Genomic DNA, 22,839 nt, shown 5'->3' with positions numbered 1-22,839 from the left:
ACTCAATTTCATTTCTTTTTATGGCTGAGTAATATTCCATTGTATATATGTGCCACATCTTCTTTACCCATCCCTCTGTCGATGGACACTTAGGTTGTTTCCATGTCCTGGCTATTGTAAGTAGTGCTGCAGTGAACATTGTGGTGCATGTCTCTTTTTGAATTATGGTTTTCTCAGGGTATATACCCAGCAGTGGGATTGCTGGGTCATATAGTAGTTCCATTTTTAGTTTTTTTAGGAACCTCCATACTGTTTTCCATAGTGGTTGTATCAATTTACACTCCCACCAACAGTGTAGGAAGGTTCCATTTTCACCACACCCTTTCCAGCATTTATTGTTTCTAGCTTGTTTGATAATGGCCATTCTGACCAGCATGGGGCAATACCTCATTGTAGTTTTCATTTGCATGTTTTCTAATAATTAGTGATGGTGAGCATCTTTCATGTGCCTCTAGGCCATCTGTATGTCTTCCTTGATGAAATGTCTATTTAGGTCTTCTGCCCATTTTTTAACTGGATTGTTTGTTTTTTTGATATTGAGCTCCATGAGCTGTTTGTATATTTTGGAGATTAATCCTTTGTCTGTTGTTTCATTTGCAAATATTTTCTCCCATTCTGAGGGTTGTCTTTTTGTTTATGGTTTCCTTTGCTGTGCAAAAGCTTTTAAGTTTAATTAAGTCCCATTTGTTGATTTTTATTTCTGTTATTCTAGGAGGTGGGTCAAAAGAGATCTTGTTGTGGTTTATGTCAAAGAGTGTTTTTCCTATATTTTGCTCTAAAAGTTTTATAGTGTCTAGTCTTATATTTAAGTCTTTAATCCGTTTGGAGTTTATTTTTATGTATGGTGTTAGGTAGTGTTCTAATTTCATTCTTTTACATGTAGCTGTCCAGTTTTCCCAGCACCACTTATTGAAGAGGCTGTCTTTTCTCCATTGTATGTTCATGCTTCCTTTGTTGTAAATTAGGTGCCCATATGTGTGTGGGTTTATCTCTGGGCATTCTATCCTGTACCATTGATTTGTATTTCTGTTTCTCTGCCAGTATCATACTGTCTTGATTACTGTAGCTTTGTGGTATAGTTTGAAGTTGGGGAGCCTGATTCCTCCAACTCTGTTTTTCTTTCTCAAGATTGCTTTGGCTATTCGGGGTCTTTTGTGTTTCCATACAAATTGTAAGATTTTTTGTTCTAATTCTGTGAAGAATGCCATTGGTAGTTTGATAGGGATTGCATTGAATCTGTAGATTGCTTTGGGTAGTATAGTCATTTTCACAATATTGATTCTTCCAATCCAAGAACATGGTATATTTCTCCATCTGTTTATGTCATCTTTGATTTCTTTCATCAGTGTTTTATAGTTTTCTGAGTACAAGTCTTTCGCCTCTTTAGGCAGGCTTATTCCTAGGTATTTTGTTCTTTTTGTTGCAATGGTAAATGGGAGTGTTTCCTTAATATCTCTTTCTGATTTTTTGTTGTTGGTGTATAGGAATGCCAGAGATTTCTGTGTATTAATTTTGTATCCTGCAACCTTACCAGATTCATTGATTAGTTCTAGTAGTTTTCTGGTGACATCTTTAAGATTTTCTATGTATAGTATCGTGTCATCAAAAAATAATGACAGTTTTACTTCTTCTTTTCCAATTTGTATTCCTTTTATTTCTTTTTCTTCTCTGACTGCCATGGCTAGGACTTCCAAAACTATGTTGAATAATAGTGGCGAGAGTGGGCATCCTTGTCTTGTTCCTGATCTTAGAGGAAATGCTTTCAGTTTTTCACCCTTGAGAATGATGTTTGCTGTGGGTTTGTCATATATGGCCTTTATTATGTTGAGGTAGGTTCCCTCTATGCACACTTTCTGGAGAGTTTTTATCATAAATGGGTGTTGAATTGTGTCAAAAGCTTTTTCTGCATCTATTGAGATGATCATATGGTTTTTATTCTTTAATTTGGTAATATAGTGTATCACATTGATTGATTTGCGTATATTGAAGAATCCTTGCATCCCTGGGATAAAACCCACTTGATCATGGTGTATGATCCTTTTAATGTGTTGTTGGATTCTGTTTGCTAGTATTTTGTTGAGGAATTTTGCATCTATATTCATCAGTGATATTGGTCTGTAATTTTCTTTTTTTGTAGTATCTTTGTCTGGTTTTGGTGTCACAGTGATGGTGGCCTCATAGAATGAGTTTGGGAATGTTCCTTCCTCTGCAATTTTTTGGAAGAGTTTGAGAAGGATGTGTGTTAGCCCTTCTCTAAATGTTTGATAGAATTCACCTGTGAAGCCATCTGGTCTTGGACTTTTGTTTGTTGGAAGATTTTTAATTACAGTTTCAATTTCATTACTTGTGATAGGTCTGTTTAATTCTTTCTGGTTCAGTCTTGGGAAATTGTGCCATTCCAAGATTTTGTCCGTTTCTTTGTGGTTGTCCATTTTATTGGCATATAGTTGTTTGTAGTAGTCTTTTATAATCCTTTGTATTTCTGCAGTGTCAGTTGTGATTTCTCCTTTTTCATTTCTAATTTTATTGATTTGCATCCTCTCCCTTTTTTTCTTGATGAGTCTGGCTAATGGTTTCTCAATTTTGTTTACCTTCTCAAAGAACCAGCTTTTAGTTTTATTGATCTTTGCTATTGTTTTCTTATTTCTATTTCATTTATTTCTACTCTGATCTTCATGATTTCTTTCCTTCTACTGACTTTAGGTTTTCTTTGTTCTTCTTTCTCTAGTTGTTTTAAGTGTAGGCTTAGATTGTTTATTTGAGATTTTTCTTGTTTCTTGAGGTGAGATTGAATTGCTCTCAACGTCCTTCTTAGAACTGCTTTTTCTGCATCCCATAGGTTTTGGGTCGTCATGTTTTTGTTGTCATTTGTTTCCATGTATTTTTTATTTCTTCTTTGATTTCTTCAGTAATCTCTTGGTTATTTAGTAGTGCACTGTTTAGCCTCCATGTATTTGTGTGTTTTACAGTTTTTTTCCTGTAACTGATTTCCAATCTCATAGTGTTGTGGTCAGAAAAGATGCTTGATACAATTTCAGTTTTCTTAAATTTTTCAAGGCTTGATATGTGACCCAAGATGTGATATATCCTGGATAATGTTCCATGTACACTTGAGAAGAAAGTGTATTCTGCCACTTTTGAGTGGAATGTTCTGTAAATATCAATTAGATCTATCTGGTCTATTGTGTCATTTAAAGCTTGTGTTTCTTTATTTATTTTCTGTTTGGATGATCTGTCCATTGGTATAAGTGGGTGTAAAATCCCCTACTGTTATTATGTTACTGTTGATTTCTCCTTTCATGGTTGTTAGCATTTGCCTTATGTATTGAGGTGCTCCTAAGTTGGGTGCATATATATTTATAATTGTTATATCTTCTTCTTGGAATGATCCCTTGATCATTATGTAGTGTCCTTCTTTGTCTCTTGTAATAATCTTTATTTTAAAGTCCATTTTGTCTGATATGAGAATTGCTACTCCAGCTTTCTTTTGATTTCCATTTGCATGGAATATCTTTTTTCCACCCCCTCACTTTCAGTATGTATGTGTCCCTAGGTCTGAAGTAGGTCTCTTGTAAACAGCATATATATGGGTCTTGTTTTTGCATCCATTCAGCCAGTCTGTGTCTTTTGGTTGGGGCATTTAATCCATTTACATTGAAGGTTATTATCAATATGTATGTTCCTATTACCATTTTCTTAATTGTTTTGGGTTTGTTTTTGTGGGTCTTTTTCTTCTCTTGTGTCCTCTCTTAGAGAAGTTTCTTTAGCATTTGTTGTAAAGCTGGTTTGGTGCTGCTGAATTCTCTTAGCTTTTGCTTGTCTGAAAAGCTTTTGACTTTTCCATCGAATCTGAGTGAGATCCTTGCTGGGTAGAGTAATCTTGGTTGTAGGTTTTTCTCTTTCATCACTTTAAGTATATCCTGCCACTCCCTTCTGGCCTGCAGAGTTTCCGCTGAAAAATCAGCTGATAACTTTATGGGGATTCCTTTTTATGCTATTTTTTGTTTTTCCCTTGTTGCTTTTAATATTTTTTGTTGAATTTAATATTTGTTAGTTTGATTAATATGTGTCTTGATGTGTTTTTCCTAGGGTTTATCCTATATGGGACTCTCTGTGCTTCCTGGACTTGGGTGACTATTTCCTTTCCCATGTTTGGGAATTTTTCAACTATAATCTCTTCAAATATTTTCTCAGACCCTTTCTTTTTCTCTTCTTCTGGGACCACTATAATTCAAATGTTGGTGTGTTTAGTGTCGTCCCAGAGGTCTCTGAGATTGTCTTCCATTGTTTTCATTCTTATTTCTTTATTCTGTTCCTCAGCAGTTATTTCCACCATTTTGTCTTCTTCATTCTTCTGCCTCAGTTATTCTGTTTTTGATTCCTTCTAGTGTATTTTTCATTTCAGTTATCGTGTTGTTCATCTCTCTTTGTTTGTTCTTTAGTTCTTCTGGATCTTTGTTAAACATTTCTTGTATTTTCTCAGGCCGTGCCTCCATTCTATTTCCGAGATTCTGGATCATCTTTACTGTCATTACTCTGAATTCTTTTTCATGTAAATTGCCTATTTCCTCTTCATTTATTTGGCCTTGTAGGTTTTTACCTTGCTCCTTCATCTGTGTGATATTTTTTGCTGTCCCTTTTTTTTTTTTTTTTTTATGAGTGGGATTGTTTTTCTGTCTTACTGGTTGTTTGGCCTGAGGCTTCCAACTCTGGAGTTTGTAGGCTGTTGGGTAGAGCTGGGTCTTGATGTTGAGATGATGAACTCCAAGAGACCTCACTCGGATCAGTGTTCCCTGGGGTCTGAGGTTCTCTGTTAGTGTGCGGTGGTTTGGACTCAGAGCTCCCTCCGCAGGAGCTTAGGCCTGACCCCAGGCTCATGAACCGAGATCCCGCAAGCCACCTGGGGCAGAAATGAAAAAAAAGAACAATAACAAAATAAAATCAGACTAGGAAACTAACAGATATGTTAGGAAGAATATAAAAAAATATAAGTAAATGAATCAACAACCAGAAGGTACATCAGTACCACAATAGTAAAAAGAGGAGGAGGGAAAAGAAGAAAAAAAAAAAGGTGGGGGGGAAGGCCTTAGCTGTGGAGAGCAGGGCCTAAGCAAGGGTGAGGTTTGGGCAGTGGGTGGGGCCAATGCTCAGGACCCACAGGGCTGGAAAAGGCTCTGGGGGCTTTGGGGGTGGGGTGGGGCTTAGATTCAAGGAACAGAAGGGGCCCAGGCATGACCCCCACCCCTGGTCTCAGAGGGCAGGGGACCTCATCTGGGAGCCCAGCAGGCTTCCTGGGCTTGATTGAGCAGCCCAAACAGCCGCCTCTCCTCTCCTGCTCCTCCAGTCTGGGGTCTGGGAGGGCCCCTCCCACCTGCCTCTCCTGTTCTCCCCTTGACCTCCTTCCTATGCCCCCAAGACCCACGTGACCTGGATGGGGGCTTTGGAGGGCAGGAGATTGACCTGGGAGCTCAGCAGGCGTCCTGGGCCCAAGTGGGTGAGGCAAACGCCATTGGCTACTCTCCTGCTCCTCCTGCAGGGTGCCTCCCACAGGGCCCCTCCCACCTGCCTCTCCTGATCTCCCTGGCCTTCCTCCTATGCCCACAAGGACCCATGCAGCCTGGAGGGGGCTTGGAGGGCAGGGGATCGGCCTGGGAGCTCAGCAGCCTCCCTGGCCTGAGTGGGCCAGGTGATCGCCCTCCACTCCTCTCCCGCTCTTCCTCTTCCCGGGGAATCCCTCCCACCTGCTTCTCGTGATCTCCCTGGCCTTAGGGGCACCAATCTTGTCTGGCCTCCACTTCTCCTCCCACCTCGGTCCCCCTACATCCTACTGGTTCACTCTGGGGTTCCTCCCATCTCCTCGGGGGTCAGAGTCCCCCACCAGCAGCCAGCAGGTGCCCTAGTTGTGGGGAGACACTAACTTTGTGTCTTTCCACACCACCATCTTGACTCCTCCCCCCTCTGTTTTTAATTTTTGAGGAACCTCCATACTGTTTTCCATAGAGGGTGTACCAAATTATGTTCCCACCAACAGTGTGCAAGGGTTCCCTTTTCTCCACAGCCTTGCTAGCATTTGTTATCTCTTATCTTTTGATAATAGCCATTCTTACAGGTGTGAGGTGATAGCTCATTGTTGTTTTGATTTACATTTCCCTGATGATTAGTGATGTTAAGCTTCTTCTCATGCATCTGTTGGCAATCTATTTGTCCTCTTGGGAAAATGTCTGTTTCACTTTTGCCCATTTTTAAATCCAATTGTTTGTTGGTTTTTTTTTTAATTGACTTTTATGAGATTTTTAAAATATATTTTTGATAGTAACCCTGTATCAGATACATGATTTGCAAATATTTTGTCCCATTCAGTAAATTACTGAAATCTTGTTGATGCTTTCCTTTGCTGTGCAGAAGCTTTTTAGTTTGATGTAGTCCCATGTGTTTATTTTTGCTTTTGTTGCCTTTGGTTTTGGTGTCAAATCCAAAAAAATAATCACTAAGACTGATGTCGAGGAGCTAGCCACCTATATTTTTCTTTTAGGAGCTTTATGGTTTCAGGTTTTACATTCAAATGTTTAATCCATTTGAGTTTATTTTTATGTACGATGTAAGATAACAGTCCATTTTCTTTTTTTTACATGTGGCTATCCATTTTTCCCAGCACCATTTATTGAAGAAACTATCCTTTCCCCATTGTATATTCTTAGCTCCTTTGTCATAAATTAATTGAGCTTATATGAGTGAGTTTATTTCTGGGCTCTGTATTCTGCTGCATTGATCTATGTGTCTGTTTTCATGCCAATACCATACTGTTTTGATTACTATAGCTTTGTATAATAGCTTGAAATCGGGAGAATGCCATTTTTCTTGGATAGTGTATGTGGATCTGTTATTATATAATATCTTTTTACGTGTAAGTATTAGAAATCTATAATTTGAAGAATAAGGTAAGTTATAAAATACTAATAATTGGAGGCTTATACCAGTCAGACACAATGTAAACCTTTTACCTATTTTATCTCATTTAATTCTCAAAGTATTATTTTGAAATAAATATTACTGTCCTCATTTTAAAAAATGAGGAAACTGAAGCTTAGAGAAGTTCAGTAGATTGCCTAAGAACTTACAGATGGTATGTAATTTCACTGAGATCCAAACTACAATTAATTAATTAACAATTAGTTTTAATATGTCTCGGTTTAGCATCATTTATTATTAATATATGGTGTTTACTTTTTATCTGTAGACGTCCATTATTGTCTGAAGGGACAGTTCATTTACGTTCAGAAACTAAGGTATGAAATCAAACTTTATGTGAATGTGATTATATTCTGTAGAATTTAGGTTGTTTTTTAGATTTTTCTCTTTTTGTATTTATTATTCTCACTTTTATTGTGTTTATTGCGGGTAGGGTAGGGGGTGTTTTCTTTAAAATGCTTTTCCTGAGCCACAAGAACTCCAGGGCCCCTGCCTGTGAGTGGGCAGCTGGCACATGTCACTCCTGCAACATTTCTGGAAAGAAGGATGAGGTGGGCAGGCAGGCCCTCCCCCAAAGAGCTCCCCAGGCCAGCTCTGCTGGCCTCGGCCCCTCTGAAAAAGAAACCCAAACCCCAGAAGCACCCCACCCCTTGGGCTCACGAAGCTGGGTGTGTATCCCTGCTACCCCACAAGCGGCCTCCTCTCCGTCCTTCCTACCCCCTTTCCTTTGGCTTCTCCGTGCTCCCCTTGTGGGCACTTCAGCCCCAACCTGCCTGCTTCCCACGCTGCCCTGGAAGATGCTTTCATATTTGCCGGGCTTGCCTGTTGTCTACAAAACCCAGGATGCTCACCCAGTGCACTCCAGCTGATTCTGGCTGGGCACCCTTCCCCCACCACTGGTCGCCTCTACCCTGTGACAGTGCACTGGCCTAGGGGGTAGAGGCAACCAGTCCCACCAGCCTCCCACTAGCTTGAAGGGAGCAGGTCCCAGGGCCCGCAGCATGCCTTCCAGTAACAGCTAGAAATAGAATATTAGCCTTGATATTCAGAAGGGATGTCTTTATGAAATGTTGCTCGTAAAATGAATTGAATCCTTTTTTGTCTCATAATTTCACTGAACAATTTGGAGATACATTGGAAAAATTCTAAGTGAAATTAAGTTTTCTCTTCAAAGCCCAAGTTTACTAGATAGAAGATCTGAAAAAGAAAAGTGTTCATATACAAAGAAGGTGATTGGGAAGGTTTATTCATTCATTTAAATATTTACAGTGTGTAGAGATCACTATTCCAGCTGCTGGGCACACTGGGATGTACAAATTCCCTATCCATGGGAATCTAGACCTAAGGAATAGTATACGTGGAGGCCTATCTGAAGAATAATCGGTGAGGAGAATTAAATTCTGTGAATCAGAACATCCAGTTTAACATTCCGCTAACTAGTTGAATATCCTTGAATCTTTGGGACTCATTTTCTTATCTTTAAATCTCTTGGTCCTAGTAATAACTAGGTCTTTTCCAGGTATACAATTTTGGATTCCTTAAAATATAACTTGATTAATTCTCTGAAAATAGGAGTTCTTCTGTGTAGCAATCTAGCAATTCTGTGTATTACACAATTTCCTTCCTTGGCAAGTGATTAGAGTCTAATTAATTAATCATTTAAATTCTTTTCATGTAGCCAAAGACCAAAAACGTTGATCCAATAAGCAAAGTTCGAAACAAATTACACTCTGCAAGTAAAGGAAGGAAATCAAATTCAAGGTATAGTACAGTTTTTACAGTATTACTTTTTTTTTAATTTTATAATTTATACTATCATTGTTCTTAATAAGTTCTGTTTCTCCAGATCATTTTATACCCAAAATATACAAAATTGTACTCTGTATTTCTTCTCCACATTTAATAATTTAAAACATCTTCTAATCAGAAATGTCTTGCAACAGTTAATGAACATTTTGTATTGTTCTCTTAAGAAAAATTGCCACATTTCAAATTTTTTAAATGTTATTTTTAGCTAGATATTTTCTTAGATCGGAAACTAGAACCTACATGTCTTTCTCTGCCTAGTTCTCTCAAATAGACTTATACTTTTTGAACACCATGCATTATTTTATATATTGAGATACAGAATGATTTTGGCATGCTCTCAATAAAACTATAGTATAGTTATAATTTACATCCTATTGTTTTTGGTGAGAAAGAATTCAAGACTGTTTTTAGTACTTTAAGCATAAAAAGGGGACCCAAGAGGTTCTTTAGGATAGTAGACTTTCTAGAAAAGGAAGGTCACACCTGGAGTGGATGGTACCAACCAGCTTCTAATTCACAGTAAATTGTTAAATTTATGTCTATTGCTTACCCAAACTGATAATTGCATTATAATTCTAGAAAAATCTTTGTTAATCCTTGTGTCTTTTAATTGGCTAAGTAAAGTTTTTGTTTTTTGAACAAAAGAGACAAAAAAAATAGGGTGAAAGGATAAGGAAGAAAAAAACTAAAATTGATAGAAGAGAACATATGTTACATACATAAGTACTGTACATACATAAGTACTGTACATACCTACATAACTGGAAAGGGTTATCTTATTTTCAGACTTCAAGTTTACTTTTTAAATAAAATGTTCTTTTTCCAAAAGAATTCTAAAGCATTTGCTTCTGTGTTAAAAGTAAGTTAGGCTTTAAAGTAAGTAAAAAGTTAAAAGTAAGGCTTTCAGAAGCAAACTTGATGGGTTAGGCCTGGCCCATTCCTCAACGCCTTTAGAAGTGGCTTTCATTTCATATTTCTCCCCTTACTTCATTAAAGAAAAAAAAATCAACTTTTTGGTAAACTTTGATCCTGCTTAAAATATGTTTCTTTAGGTGGAAAAAAGAGTTTGAGCTAAGAACTGTTCACTCTTTAATTCTTTCTTAAGAGGTATTATTCTTCAGTGTTTGCAGAATTATGACTAGAGTGATGATCAAATTGTACAGTTCTACTCCAGCAGCATGTAAAATTAAAAGCCACAGGCTGGATTTCACCTAGGAGGCCAAGTTCAGTACTCTTAGTTTTGATGTTCACTTGTTTGGGAGTGTTGACCTAGAACAAATAATTCTCCAGCAAAAAAATGGGTTTATTTGGGATCAGCAGAATATTGCACTTCAGGGTCTGCAGCGATGGCGAGCCACGTGCAAGTCCCCACACAGCACAGCAAGGAGAACTCTTTTATAGAGAGAAAAAGGAAGTTGGGAGGGCTAGAGTAAACAAAGGCTTCTCATTACCTGACTTGTTGCCAGGAGTGAAGAGGAGCCTTCCTTCACACCGCGGGGCTCTGCTGTTGTCTCAGGGTGTGAGAGCTCCCCCTTCTGGTCCGCTGACTGTTTGAGGCTTCTGTTTATTAATTTTTTACACTGGCCATGTCTAAGTGGCCTCATAAAGCCTCCTCTAGCTCAGTGGTTGTGTGATTCATAAAGATTGAAAGTCTACTAAGTCTCTTGTAATATAGTCCTTGAAAGTATCAATTGTAGATTTCATCATAAATTTAAAATTTATAATAATTTTGATCTGCTTTTTTATTTGGATAAAAGTCATATCTGGGAGTCATATCTCCTTTTTATATTATATGTATACAATATATAATGTGCCTATATGTGTTTTTTTGTAGAGTAAAATTGAAATACTCTGATGTACAAACTGCCAACGAAGTTGCCATTCCAGAGGATTTCTCAGACTTTTCTCTTGCAAAAACAATTAGCAAAATTGAAGGGCAACTGGAAGAAGAAGGCTTACCTGATTATATAGATGATGGTATTTTTTGTGGTGTTAGTGAAGACATTGGAACAGGTAGGTTGTTTTTTGTTTATTTTTATCTTATATCACAGTTATTTAGAAAATGTAGTGATGTCTTGCATTTGTTTAATGAAATAAAATTAGTTTTGAGTCAATAATTGTTGAAAATGGATGATGGGTGAGTAGGGTTTCATTGAACTCATCTCACTACTGTTGTATATGTTTGATGTTTTCCATTATAAAAAGTAAAATTAAAAAGAACTATCTGGGGAGTTCCCTTGTGGTCCAGTGGTTAGGACTTGGTGCTTTTACTGACGTGGCGTTGGGTTCAATCCCAGGTCGGGGAACTAAGATCCCACAAGCCATGTGGTGTGGCTAAAAAAAAAAAGAGAGAGAGAGAAAAGAAAAAAAAAGAAAGATCAGGTATTGGTTTCATTGACCACTTTTCAAATAAGTTAAATGCCCCATAGCTTAGCATTAAAACATTGAAATAAATTTTTAAAAACCATATTTCTTTGAATTCCTTCCATTTAATGTTACTGAATTCTCTTTATTGTGTGTTAAATCAACACATGTTAAAGGATAAATGAATTATTGATGTAGCATCAGGTAAAATAATGAATTTTCTAATGAATATTATTTTCTTTCTTATAAATTCATTCTCTGCATACCACTAGAAAAATAATACTTAGTCTAGATCATCAAAAACATGTTAGTTACCAGTAGTGCCTCTAAAACTGTTGAATTTATGAGGCGCCACCTATGCTATTATAAATTTAAAAAAAGACAGTCAAGTCGAGTGTATATGAACATAGTTAATGCTGAACTATAATTAATTGTAGGTTCAGGCAAACCGCTTTAGCCTCTCTGTAATAGCAATTTCTTCACTTGAAAATGTAGCAGTTTGTATTAGATGATCATGAAGTTTACCCTTAAAATTCTCTGATTCTGTGAAAATCACAATGATTTACATGTATAATGATTATTGTGCTACATGCTAGTCATAAATGCAGATTAATTCATTTATTCATTTATTACATTTACTGACCTATCCAAGCTTTCTGGGGCTAATTGTTAGCAACGAAGGTAAGTGAAGCAAAGAGTTAACCTTCATGCCTCTGTTAAGATACCTTCAGGGATGCAATGGTCAGATGTTGGCTGTTCCTCAGTTCTCAGTCACCTGTAGCCTTGTTAACAAAGGTCCTCCTCCCAGTATGGGAACCAGCACAGACTACCTTAAATTACTGCTTTTTTTCTTAATGCTGAATGACCTCTCTGCCACTTTGCATCCCTGTCTTCCCTTTTCAGAATCTTTGGCCAAGGTGTCTCCCCTTTTAGGGGAGTTTTCACTTATTCCACATGATTGCCTAGAATGGCTGGGTTATGTGTGGGAGGAAACAATAAAAAAGTAGTTTAGGAGCACAGACTGCTTTATAAGACTAAAGTTGGAGTGGGATGGGTGGGGAGGTTAATGCTGTGGACCAACAGAGACAGAGCACTCAAATCCTAGATGATACTACCGAGGTTAGAGCTGGGGAGAAAAAGAGATGCAAAAAGTCATGCTCTCCCATTGCTTCTTCCTTCTTTCCCCCTAGAGACCAACTACTGCAAACTTCACACTTTTTTTGTTTTTTTTTTCACACTTTTAAGTTTATCATTTCCCTTCTGTCCTCTGCTAACCTGGAGTTACATGAGAAGCTAGAAGGAGAGTTGAGGCTGGAAAAAGCTAGGTGGGGTTAGAGCCAACCATTGTTCATTGGCTCCGTGTAACACTGGGGACACTTCATAAGAAGAGCTTTGAAACAGGAAGTATGTGTGGAGATTTATTGTGCTCTGCGGAATTTGTCCTAATGACTTTCAGAGGCTATTCAGAATGTTTACTCAAGATAAGTTCCATGAGGGCAAACCTTGTCTTATAATATCCGTATTATGCCTGGAACATGGTAGAGACTTGATGTATATCTTTTTTTTTTTTAATTTATTTATTTTTGGCTGCGTTCAATCTTTGCCTCTGGGCGCGATCTTTCTCTAGTTGGCGGCGAGTGGGGGCTACTCTTCGTTGCAGTGCGTGGGCTTCTCATTGTGGTGGCTTCTCTCGTTGTGGAGCACGGGCTCTTCGCACGTGGCCTTCAGTAGTTGTGGCACGTGGGCTCAGTAGTTGTGGTTCGCAGGCTCTAGAGCACAGGCTCAGTAGTTGTGGTGCATGGGCTTAGTTGCTCCGCGGCATGTGGGATCTTCCTGGACCAGGGCTCGAACCCGTGTCCCCTGCATCGGCAGGCGGATTCTTAACCACTGTGCCACCAGGGAAGTCCTGATGTATATCTTTTTAATGAATGACTGAATGAATTATGAGTGAGTTCTAAGTTCAGTTTTTACTTTATTTACTTTTATAGGCCTAAAACCCTCAGAGATTTACTGATATTATTGAATAAAGAACTTTTGATAGCAATGAAATACCAAAGGTAGATCTTCGTGAGGGGTTTGTGGGAGAAAGCTTCGGCAGTAAGGTGTTAGTGCATTTTTTTGCTTCTCAGACACGTCACTACATTTTAACATCTGTGAAATTGGGATGTGTATTACAGTCAGTGGCATTTTATAATTACAATGGCTGGGATTGAAGTTGAGTTTTGCTAGAGAGGATCTGTGTTTGCTTCTGCCAAACACCTGGGGGCATTACCAATCTGAGACCACTTTAAGTTCTGTTTGAGGTGTTTCGAACCACCTGGGTAAGTATGAATTCAGTCTGCAAACTTATGTGATTACTTGGCTTGTGGTTCCGATTCTCAGGAAAAGTTTTTGTTTTTTTCCTCTTTCTTTACTTGGTTCCAGTGTAACAGTTGCTTTCTGTTGGATGGATTTTTCATTTACCTCTACATTAGGGGTATGTAGTGTCTTGAGTGTTCCCAAACAGGGGTCTCCTATTAGACTTCCCATCTTGAGCCTTTTCTTCCCTCATAAAATAATAGTCTGTCTTACAAGTGATGGCATCTTAGATTCAGTGAAAGACAATAAATATTATTATTAAATTGACACAGAAGCACAGATCAGATTTCTGAAGGCCAAACTCCATGTTATGCAGGAGGAATTGGATAATGTTGTATGTGAATGCAATAAAAAGGTAAGTTTTTAAAACCTTTCAGAATAAATGCTGTAATATTCAAAGTCATTTTAGGAGCAGTTTTCAATTTTATTTTAAAAATAGCTTCATTGAAGTATAATTCACAGTTAACTTTTAAATTCAGAAATTTAAATACTGAACTTTATTCTGAGATGTTGAATTTTCACAGAGCTGAAGAATTTTAAATACTTGCTAGCAATTAGAATGTGTTGTATTAGACTTACAAGTGTAAGCTATTAAGTGCAAATAAAACACCTGACTTCCATTTTGAGGATGAAAATAGAATGTAATTCGTTTTTCCTAGTGAAATGGGTATAAATATCTCATCAAAGATCATACGAAGCTCCTTTATGTTTTCTGCTTTATGTTTTGATACCAAATCATGTATATTTTTCCATATAATCTATAATTTCATAACTATAGGAGGATGAAATTCAGGATTTAAAGTCTCACCTGAAAAATTCTGAAGGAGATTGTATGAGACAGCAGCGGACAATTAATTTGCAACAGTCTCAAACAGAAAAGTATAAAACTCTTTTTGAAGAAGCAAGCAAAAAATGTGATGGATTACAGCAACAGTTGTCTTCAGTAGAAAGGGTAATAATTTTGCTATTTTTTCCTAATCTAATGCCAAAATGCACAAAAACATATAAGTTACATGTTTGCATAGATACCACTTTTCATTGTTTAGTTATTTTGTTAGTGTATACTAAAAACTCTTCCCCCATTATTAGGAGAGTATTTTTTAACAGATTTATTGAGATATAATTCACAAACAATACATCTCACCCTTTATACAATTTGGTAACTTTTAGTGTATTCACAGAGTTGTGCAACCATCACCACTATCAAGTTTAGAATATTTTCATCACCCAAAAAGTCACCCCATACCCTGTAGCCTTAGTACCTCTACCCTCTTCCCCTAATCTCCTCCAGCCCTGGACAATTTCTCATTTATTTTCTGTCTTGATAGATTTGCCTATTCTGGACATTTCTGGATATGTAGAATCATACAGTATGTGATACTTAGTAACCAACATTTTTCACTTTAAGTATTGTTTTTAGGGTTCATCAACATTGTAGCATGTATCAGCACTCCATTGCTTTTTATAGAGTAATATTCTTTTTTTATAGAGTATATGGATGTAATACATTTTATTTATCTGTTTATCAGTTGATGGACATTTGGGTTGTTTCTACTTTGGGGCTGTTTTGAATAATGCTGCTGTGAACATTCATGTACAAGTTTTTGTGTAGATATATGTTTTTGTTTTTCTTGGGTATATACCTAGGAGTAGAATTGGTAAATTATAATCTTACATTTAACCTTTTGAGGAACTGCAGGCTGTTTTCCAAACCAGCTATACCATTTTTACATTTCTACCAGCAGTATATAAGGGTTCCAATTTCTCCACATCCTACCAACACACGTTAGATTGGTGGTACCAATCCCCTGTGGATACTGAGGGATGACTGTATACACTTCTATTATGAATTTTGACAAATGCATAGTCACATAGCCATCACCATAATTGAGATACAGAACACTTTCATCATACCAAAAAATTTCTCTGTGAATTTAGTCAAGTCCTCTCCCTACTCCCAACCTCAGGCAACCACTGATCTGTTTTTGATTCTTATATTTTGGCCTTTTCCAGAATGTCATATGAATAGAATTACATAGTAGCTTCTTGAGTCCGATCACTTAGCATAATGCATTTGCGATTCATCCATGTTGTAGTCTGTTCCTTTTTGTTGTTGACTGTAACATTGAATAGATATTCCACATTTTGTTGACCTTCTCATCTGGAAAGAAAAATTAATTATAGTATCTAATAGTCTAAGCCAGTGCTGTCGAAAATGGTGGCCACTTATATGTGGCTAGTCCAACTTGTGACGTGCTGTAAGTGTAAATCAACATCAAATTTTGAAGATTAAATACAAAAAACGATGCAAAATCTCATTAATATTTTAATGGTTACATGTTGAAATGATAATATTTTGGATATACTGGGATAAGTGAATATAGTAATAAAATTTATTTTACGTATTTCTTCTTAAAGTGACTGCTAGGAAATTTAAAATTACGTACATAGTTTGTACTATGTTTCTGTTGCTCTAAGAAATAAAGGCAAGTGGTCTAAGAGAAAACAAGCTGTTATATCTGGGAAACAACTGTTTTAATTTGTCACTTTACCATTTGTCATCATCCATCCAGCTGTGGTCATGTCACTGCTGTAGTCCACATAACTTGCCTGCATCTTTGATTCTTTTCTTGTTCTTGGCTCTCATACCCAATCCTGTGTTTTCTTTCTTCTAAATGTTTTCATTCATCTCTTCTTTTCAATTCCCATTGCCACTTCTTGGTTCAGGCTATTATTATCTTACTTCTGAATCCTTCTCACTAGTTATTTTATGTCCTTTCTCTTTTTCTTTTTTTTTTCTTTTTTTAGAGTGTATATATATATATTTTAAACATATTTATTGGAGTATAATTGCTTTACACTGGTGTGTTAGTTTCTGCTTTATAACAAAGTGAATCAGTTATACATATACATATGTTCCCACATCTCTTCCCTCTTGGATCTCCCTCCCTCCCACCCTCCCCATCCCACCCCTCTAGGTGGTCACAAAGCACCGAGCTGATCTCCCTGTGCTATGCGGCTGCTTCCCACTAGCTATCTATTTTACATTTGGTAGTGTATATATGTCCATGACACTCTCTCACCCTGTCACATCTCACCCCTCCCCCTCCCCATATCCTCAAGTCCATTCTCTAGTAGGTCTGTGTCTTTATTCCCGTCTTGCCACTAGGTTCTTCATGTCCTTTTTTTCTTTTCCTTAGATTCCATATATATGTGTTAGCATACTGTATTTGTTTTTCTCTTTCTGACTTACTTCACTCTGTATGACAGACTCTAACTCCATCCACCTCATTACAAATATCTCCACTTCATTTCTTTTTATGGCTGAGTAATATTCCATTGTATATATGTGCCACATCTTCTTTATCCATTCATCCGATGATGGACACTTAGGTTGCTTCCATGTCCTGGCTATTGTAAATAGAGCTGCAATGAACATTTTGGTACATGACTCTTTTTGAACTATGGTTTTCTCAGGGGATATGCCCAGTAGTGGGATTGCTGGGTCATATGGTAGTTCTATTTGTAGTTTTTTAAGGAACCTCCATACTGTTCTCCATAGTGGCTGTATCAATTTACATTCCCACCAACAGTGCAAGAGTGTTCCCTTTCCTCCACACCCTCTCCAGCATTTATTGTTTCTAGATTTTTTGATGATGGCCATTCTGACTGGTGTGAGATGATATCTCATTGTAGTTTTGATTTGCATTTCTCTAATGATTAATGATGTTGAGCATTCTTTCATGTGTCTGTTGGCAATCTGTATATCTTCTTTGGAGAAATGTCTATTTAGGTCTTCTGCCCATTTTTGGATTGGGTTGTTCGTTTTTTTGTTATTGAGCTGCATGAGCTGCTTGTAAATCTTGGAGATTAATCCTTTGTCAGTTGCTTCATTTGCAAATATCTTCTCCCATTCTGATGGTTGTCTTTTGGTCTTGTTTATGGTTTCCTTTGCTGTGTAAAAGCTTTTAAGTTTCATTAGCTCCCATTTGTTTATTTGTGTTTTTATTTCCATTTCTCTAGGAGCTGGGTCAAAAAGAATCTTGCTGTGATGTATGTCATAGAGTGTTCTGCCTATGTTTTCCTCTAACAGTTTGATAGTGTCTGGCCTTAAACTTAGGTCTTTAATCCATTTTGAGTTTATTTTTGTTCATGGTGTCAGGGAGTGTTCTAATTTCATACTTTTACATGTATCTGTCCAATTTTCCCAGCACCACTTATTGAAGAGGCTGTCTTTTCTCCACTGTATATGCTTGCCTCCTTTATCAAAGATAAGGTGACCATATATGCGTGGGTTTATCTCTGGGCTTTCTATCCTGTTCCATTGATCTATATTTCTGTTTTTGTGCCAGTACCAAACTGTCTTGATTACTGTAGCTTTGTAATACAGTCTGAAGTCAGGGAGCCTGATTCCCCCAGCTCCATTTTTCGTTCTCAACATTGCTTTGGCTATTCGGGGTCTTTTGTGTTTCCATACAAATTGTGAAATTTTTTGTTCTAGTTCTGTGAAAAATGCCAGTGGTAGTTTGATAGGGATTGCATTGAATCTGTAGATTGCTTTGGGTAGTAGAGTCATTTTCACAATGTTGATTCTTCCAATCCAAGAACATGGTATATCTCTCCATCGATTTCTATCATCTTTAATTTCTTTCATCAGTGTCTTGTAATTTTCTGCATACAGGTCTTTTGTCTCCTTAGGTAGGTTTATTCCTAGATATTTTATTCTTTTTGTTGCAGCGGTAAATGGGAGTGTTTTCTTAATTTCACTTTCAGATTTTTCGTCATTAGTGTATAGAAATGCAAGAGATTTCTGTGCATTAATTTTGTATCCTGCTACTTTACCAAATTCATTGATTAGCTCTAGTAGTTTTCTGGTAGCATCTTTAGGATTCTCTGTGTATAGTATCATGTCATCTGCAAACAGTGACAGCTTTACTTCTTCTTTTCTGATTTGGATTCCTTTTATTTCTTTGTCTTCTCTGATTGCTGTGGCTAACACTTCTAAAACTATGTTGAATAATAGTGGTGAGAGTGGGCAACCTTGTCTTGTTCCTGATCTTAGTGGAAATGGTTTCAGTTTTTCACCATTGAGGACAATGTTGGCTGTGGGTTTGTCATATATGGCCTTTATTATGTTGAGGAAAGTTCCCTCTATGCCTACTTTCTGCAGGGCTTTTATCATAAATGGGTGTTGAATTTTGTCGAAAGCTTTCTCTGCATCTATTGAGATGATCATATGGTTTTTCTCCTTCAATTTGTTAATGTGGTGTATCACGTTGATTGATTTGCGTATATTGAAGAATCCTTGCATTCCTGGGATAAACCCCACTTGATCATGGTGTATGATCCTTTTAATGTGCTGTTGGATTCTGTTTGCTAGTATTTTGTTGAGGATTTTTGCATCTATGTTCATCAGTGATACTGGCCTGTAGTTTTCTTTCTTTGTGACATCTTTGTCTGGTTTTGGTATCAGGGTGATGGTGGCCTCGTAGAATGAGTTTGGGAGTGTTCCTCCCTCTGCAATATTTTGGAAGAGTTTGAGAAGGATAGGTGTTAGCTCTTCTCTAAATGTTTGATAGAATTCACCTGTGAAGCCATCTGGTCCTGGGCTTTTGTTTGTTGGAAGGTTTTTAATCACAGTTTCAATTTCAGTGCTTGTGATTGGTCTGTTCATATTTTCTATTTCTTCCTGGTTCAGTCTCGGCAGGCTGTGCATTTCTAAGAATCTGTCCATTTCTTCCAGGTTGTCCATTTTATTGGCATAGAGTTGCTTGTAGTAATCTCTCATGATCTTTTCTATTTCTGCAGTGTCAGTGGTTACTTCTCCTTTTTCATTTCTAATTCTATTGATTTGAGTCTTCTCCCTTTTTCTCTTGAAGAGTCTGGCTAATGGTTTATCAATTTTGTTTATCTTCTGAAAGAACCAGCTTTTAGTTTCATTGATTTTTGCTATTGTTTCTTTCATTTCTTTTTCATTTATTTCTGATCTGATCTTTATGATTTCTTTCCTTCTGCTAGCTTTGGGGGTTTTTTGTTCTTCTTTCTCTAATTGCTTCAGGTGCAAGGTTAGGTTGTTTATTCGAGATGTTTCCTGTTTCTTGAAGTAGGCTTGTATTGCTATAAACTTCCCTCTTGGCACTGCTTTTGCTGCGTCCCATAGGTTTTGGGTCGTCGTGTCTCCATTGTCATTTGTTTCTAGGTATTTTTTGATTTCCCCTTTGATTTCTTCAGTGATCACTTCGTTATTAAGTAGTGTATTGTGTAGCCTCCATGTGTTTGTATTTTTTACAGATCTTTTCCTGTAATTGATATCTAGTCTCATAGAGTTGTGGTTGGAAAAGATACTTGATACGATTTCAATTTTCTTAAATTTACCAAGGCTTGATTTGTGACCCAAGATATGATCTATCCTGGAGAATGTTCCATGAGCACTTGAGAAAAAAGTGTATTCTGTTGTTTTTGGGTGGAATGTCCTATAAATATCAATTAAGTCCATCTTGTTTAATGTATCATTTAAAGCTCGTGTTTCCTTATTTATTTTCATTTTGGATGATCTGTCCATTGGTGAAAGTGGGGTGTTAAAGTCCCCTACTATGATTGTGTTGCTGTCAATTTCCCCTTTTATGGCTGTTAGTATTTGCCTTATGTATTGAGGTGCTCCTATGTTGGGTGCATAAATATTTACAATTGTTATACCTTCCTCTTGGATCGATCCCTTGATCATTATATAGTGTCCTTCTTTGTCTCTTGTAATAGTCTTTATTTTAAAGTCTATTTTGTCTGATATGAGAATTGCTACTCCAGCTTTCTTTTGATTTCCATTTGCATGGAATACCTTTTTCCATCCCCTCACTTTCAGTCTGTATGAGTCTCTAGGTCTGAAGTGGGTCTCTTGTAGACAGCATATATATGGGTCTTGTTTTTGTATCCATTCAGCCAGTCTGTGTCTTTTGGTGGGAGCATTTAATCCATTTACATTTAAGGTAATTATCGATATGTATGTTCCTATTCCCATTTTCTTAAATGTTTTGGGTTTGTTATTGTAGGTCTTTTCCTTCTCTTGTGTTTCTTGCGTAGAGAAGTTCCTTTAGCATTTGTTGTAAAGCTGGTTTGGTGGTGCTGAACTCTCTCCGCTTTTGCTTGTCTGTAAAGGTTTTAATTTCTCCATCAAATCTGAATGAGATCCTTGCTGGGTAGATTAATCTTGGTTGTAGGTTTTTCTCCTTCATCACTTTAAGTATATCCTGCCACTCCCTTCTGGCTTGCAGAGTTTCTGCTGAAAGATCAGCTGTTAACCTTATGGGGATTCCCTTATGTGTTATTTGTTGTTTTTCCCTTGCTGCTTTTAATATGTTTTCTTTGTATTTAATTTTTGACAGTTTGATTAATATGTGTCTTGGCATGTTTCTCCTTGGATTTATCCTGTATGGGACTCTCTGTGCTTCCAGGACTTGATTAACTATTTCCTTTCCCATATTAGGGAAGTTTTCAACTATAATCTCTTCAAATATTTTCTCAGTCCCTTTCTTTTTCTCTTCTTCTTCTGGGACCTCTATAATTCGAATGTTGGTGTGTTTAATGTTGTCCCAGAGGTCTCTGAGACTGTCCTCAGTTCTTTTCATTCTTTTTTCTTTATCCTGCTCTGCAGTACTTATTTCCACCATTTTATCTTCCAGGTCACTTATCCGTTCTTCTGCCTCAGTTATTCTGCTATTGATCCCATCTAGAGTATTTTTAATTTCATTTATTGTGTTTTTCATCGTTGCTTGCTTCCTCTTTAGTTCTTCTACGTCCTTGTTAAATGTTTCTTGCATTTTGTCTATTGTATTTCCAAGTTTTTGGATCATCCTTACTATCATTATTCTGAATTCTTTTTCAGGTAGACTACCTATTTCCTCTTCATTTGTTAGGTCTGGTGTGTTTTGATCCTGCTCCTTCATCTGCTGTGTGTTTTTGTGTCTTCTCATTTTGCTTGTCTTAGTGTGTTTGGGTTCTCCTTTTCACAGGCTGCATGTTCGTAGTTCCCATTGTTTTTGGTATCTGTCCCCAGTGGCTAAGGTTGGTTCAGTGGGTTGTGTAGGCTTCCTGGTGGAGGGAACTAGTGCCTGTGTTCTGGTGGATGAGGCTGGATCTTGTCTTTCTGGTGGGCAGGTCCACGTCTGGTGGTGTGTTTTGGGGTGTCTGTGGCCTTATTATGATTTTAGGCAGCCTCTCTGCTAATGGATGGGGCTGTGTTCCTGTCTTGCTAGTTGTTTGGCATAGGGTGTCCAGCACTGTAGCTTGCTGGTCGTTGAGTGAAGCTCGGTCTTGATGTTGAGATGGAGATCTCTGAGAGATTTTTGCCGTTTGGTATTATGTGGAGCTGGGAGGTCTCTTGTGGACCAGTGTCCTGAAGTTGGCTCTCCCACCTCAGAGGCACAGCCCTGATGCCTGGCTGGAGCACCAAGAGCCTTTCATCCACACGGCTCAGAGTAAAAGGGAGAAAAAATAGAAAGAAAGAAAGAAAGAGTATATAATATTGTGAAGTAAAATAAAGCTATTATAAAGCAAAGCTATACAGACAAAATCTCATCCAAAAGCATATACGTATACACTCACAGAAAAAGGAAAAGGGGAAAAATTAATATATCCTGCTCCCAAAGTCCACCTCCTGAATTTGGGATGATTCGTTGTCTATTCAGGTGTTCAACAGATGCAGGCACATCCAGTTGTTTGTGGAGCTTTAATCCGCTGCTTCTGAGGCTGCTGGGAGAGATTTCCCCTTCTCTTCTTTGTTCGCACAGCTCCTGGGGTTCAGCTTTGGATTTGGACCCGCCTCTGCGTGTAGGACGCCTGAGGGCGTCTGTTCCCCGCCCAGACAGGACGGGGTTAAAGGAGCAGCTGCTTCGGGGGCTCTGGCTCACTCAGGCCGGGGGGAGGGAGGGGTACGGAGGAGGTGGGGCGAGCCTGCGGCGGCAGAGTCCGGCGTGACGTTGCACCAGCCTGAGGCCCGCCGTGCGTTCTCCCGGGAAAGTTGTCCCCGGATCACGGGACCCTGGCAGTGGCGGGCTGCACCAGCTCCCGGGAGGGGCAGTGTGGAGAGTGACCTGTGCTCGCACATAGGCTTTATGGTGGCGGGAGCAGCAGCCTTAGCGTCTCACACCCGTCTCTGGGGCCCGCGCTGATCGCCGTGGCTCACGACCGTCTCTGGAGTTCGTTTAGGCGGCGCTCTGAATCCCCTCTCCTTGCGCACCGCGAAACAAAGAGGCAAGAAAAAGTCTCTTGCCTCTTCGGCAGGTCCAGACTTTTTCCCGGTCTCCCTCCCAGCCAGCTGTGGTGCGCCAACCCCTTCAGGCTGTG

The 22,839-nt window shown here is 38.2% G+C and overlaps 1 protein-coding gene across 6 annotated transcripts in view; it reads left to right on the top strand.

The window, feature by feature from the left end:
• Nucleotides 1-22,839, top strand: part of TEX9 (testis expressed 9) — a 261,325-nt gene that overhangs the window by 174,862 nt on the left and 63,624 nt on the right. For all 6 annotated transcript variants that reach the window (XM_057542209.1, XM_057542208.1, XM_057542210.1 and 3 more), the window contains 5 exons: nt 7,238-7,286; nt 8,648-8,730; nt 10,613-10,791; nt 13,773-13,855; nt 14,279-14,452. In XM_057542209.1, coding sequence (XP_057398192.1) covers nt 7,238-7,286; nt 8,648-8,730; nt 10,613-10,791; nt 13,773-13,855; nt 14,279-14,452 — 568 coding nt within the window. The remainder of the gene's footprint in view (nt 1-7,237; nt 7,287-8,647; nt 8,731-10,612; nt 10,792-13,772; nt 13,856-14,278; nt 14,453-22,839) is intronic.

This window comes from Balaenoptera acutorostrata, chromosome 3 (genome assembly GCF_949987535.1).
Source record: "Balaenoptera acutorostrata chromosome 3, mBalAcu1.1, whole genome shotgun sequence".
Classification (NCBI taxonomy): Eukaryota; Metazoa; Chordata; class Mammalia; order Artiodactyla; family Balaenopteridae; genus Balaenoptera; species Balaenoptera acutorostrata.
Note: the sequence above shows the minus strand (reverse complement) of the source record. Positions and strands in the feature narration are given on the sequence as shown.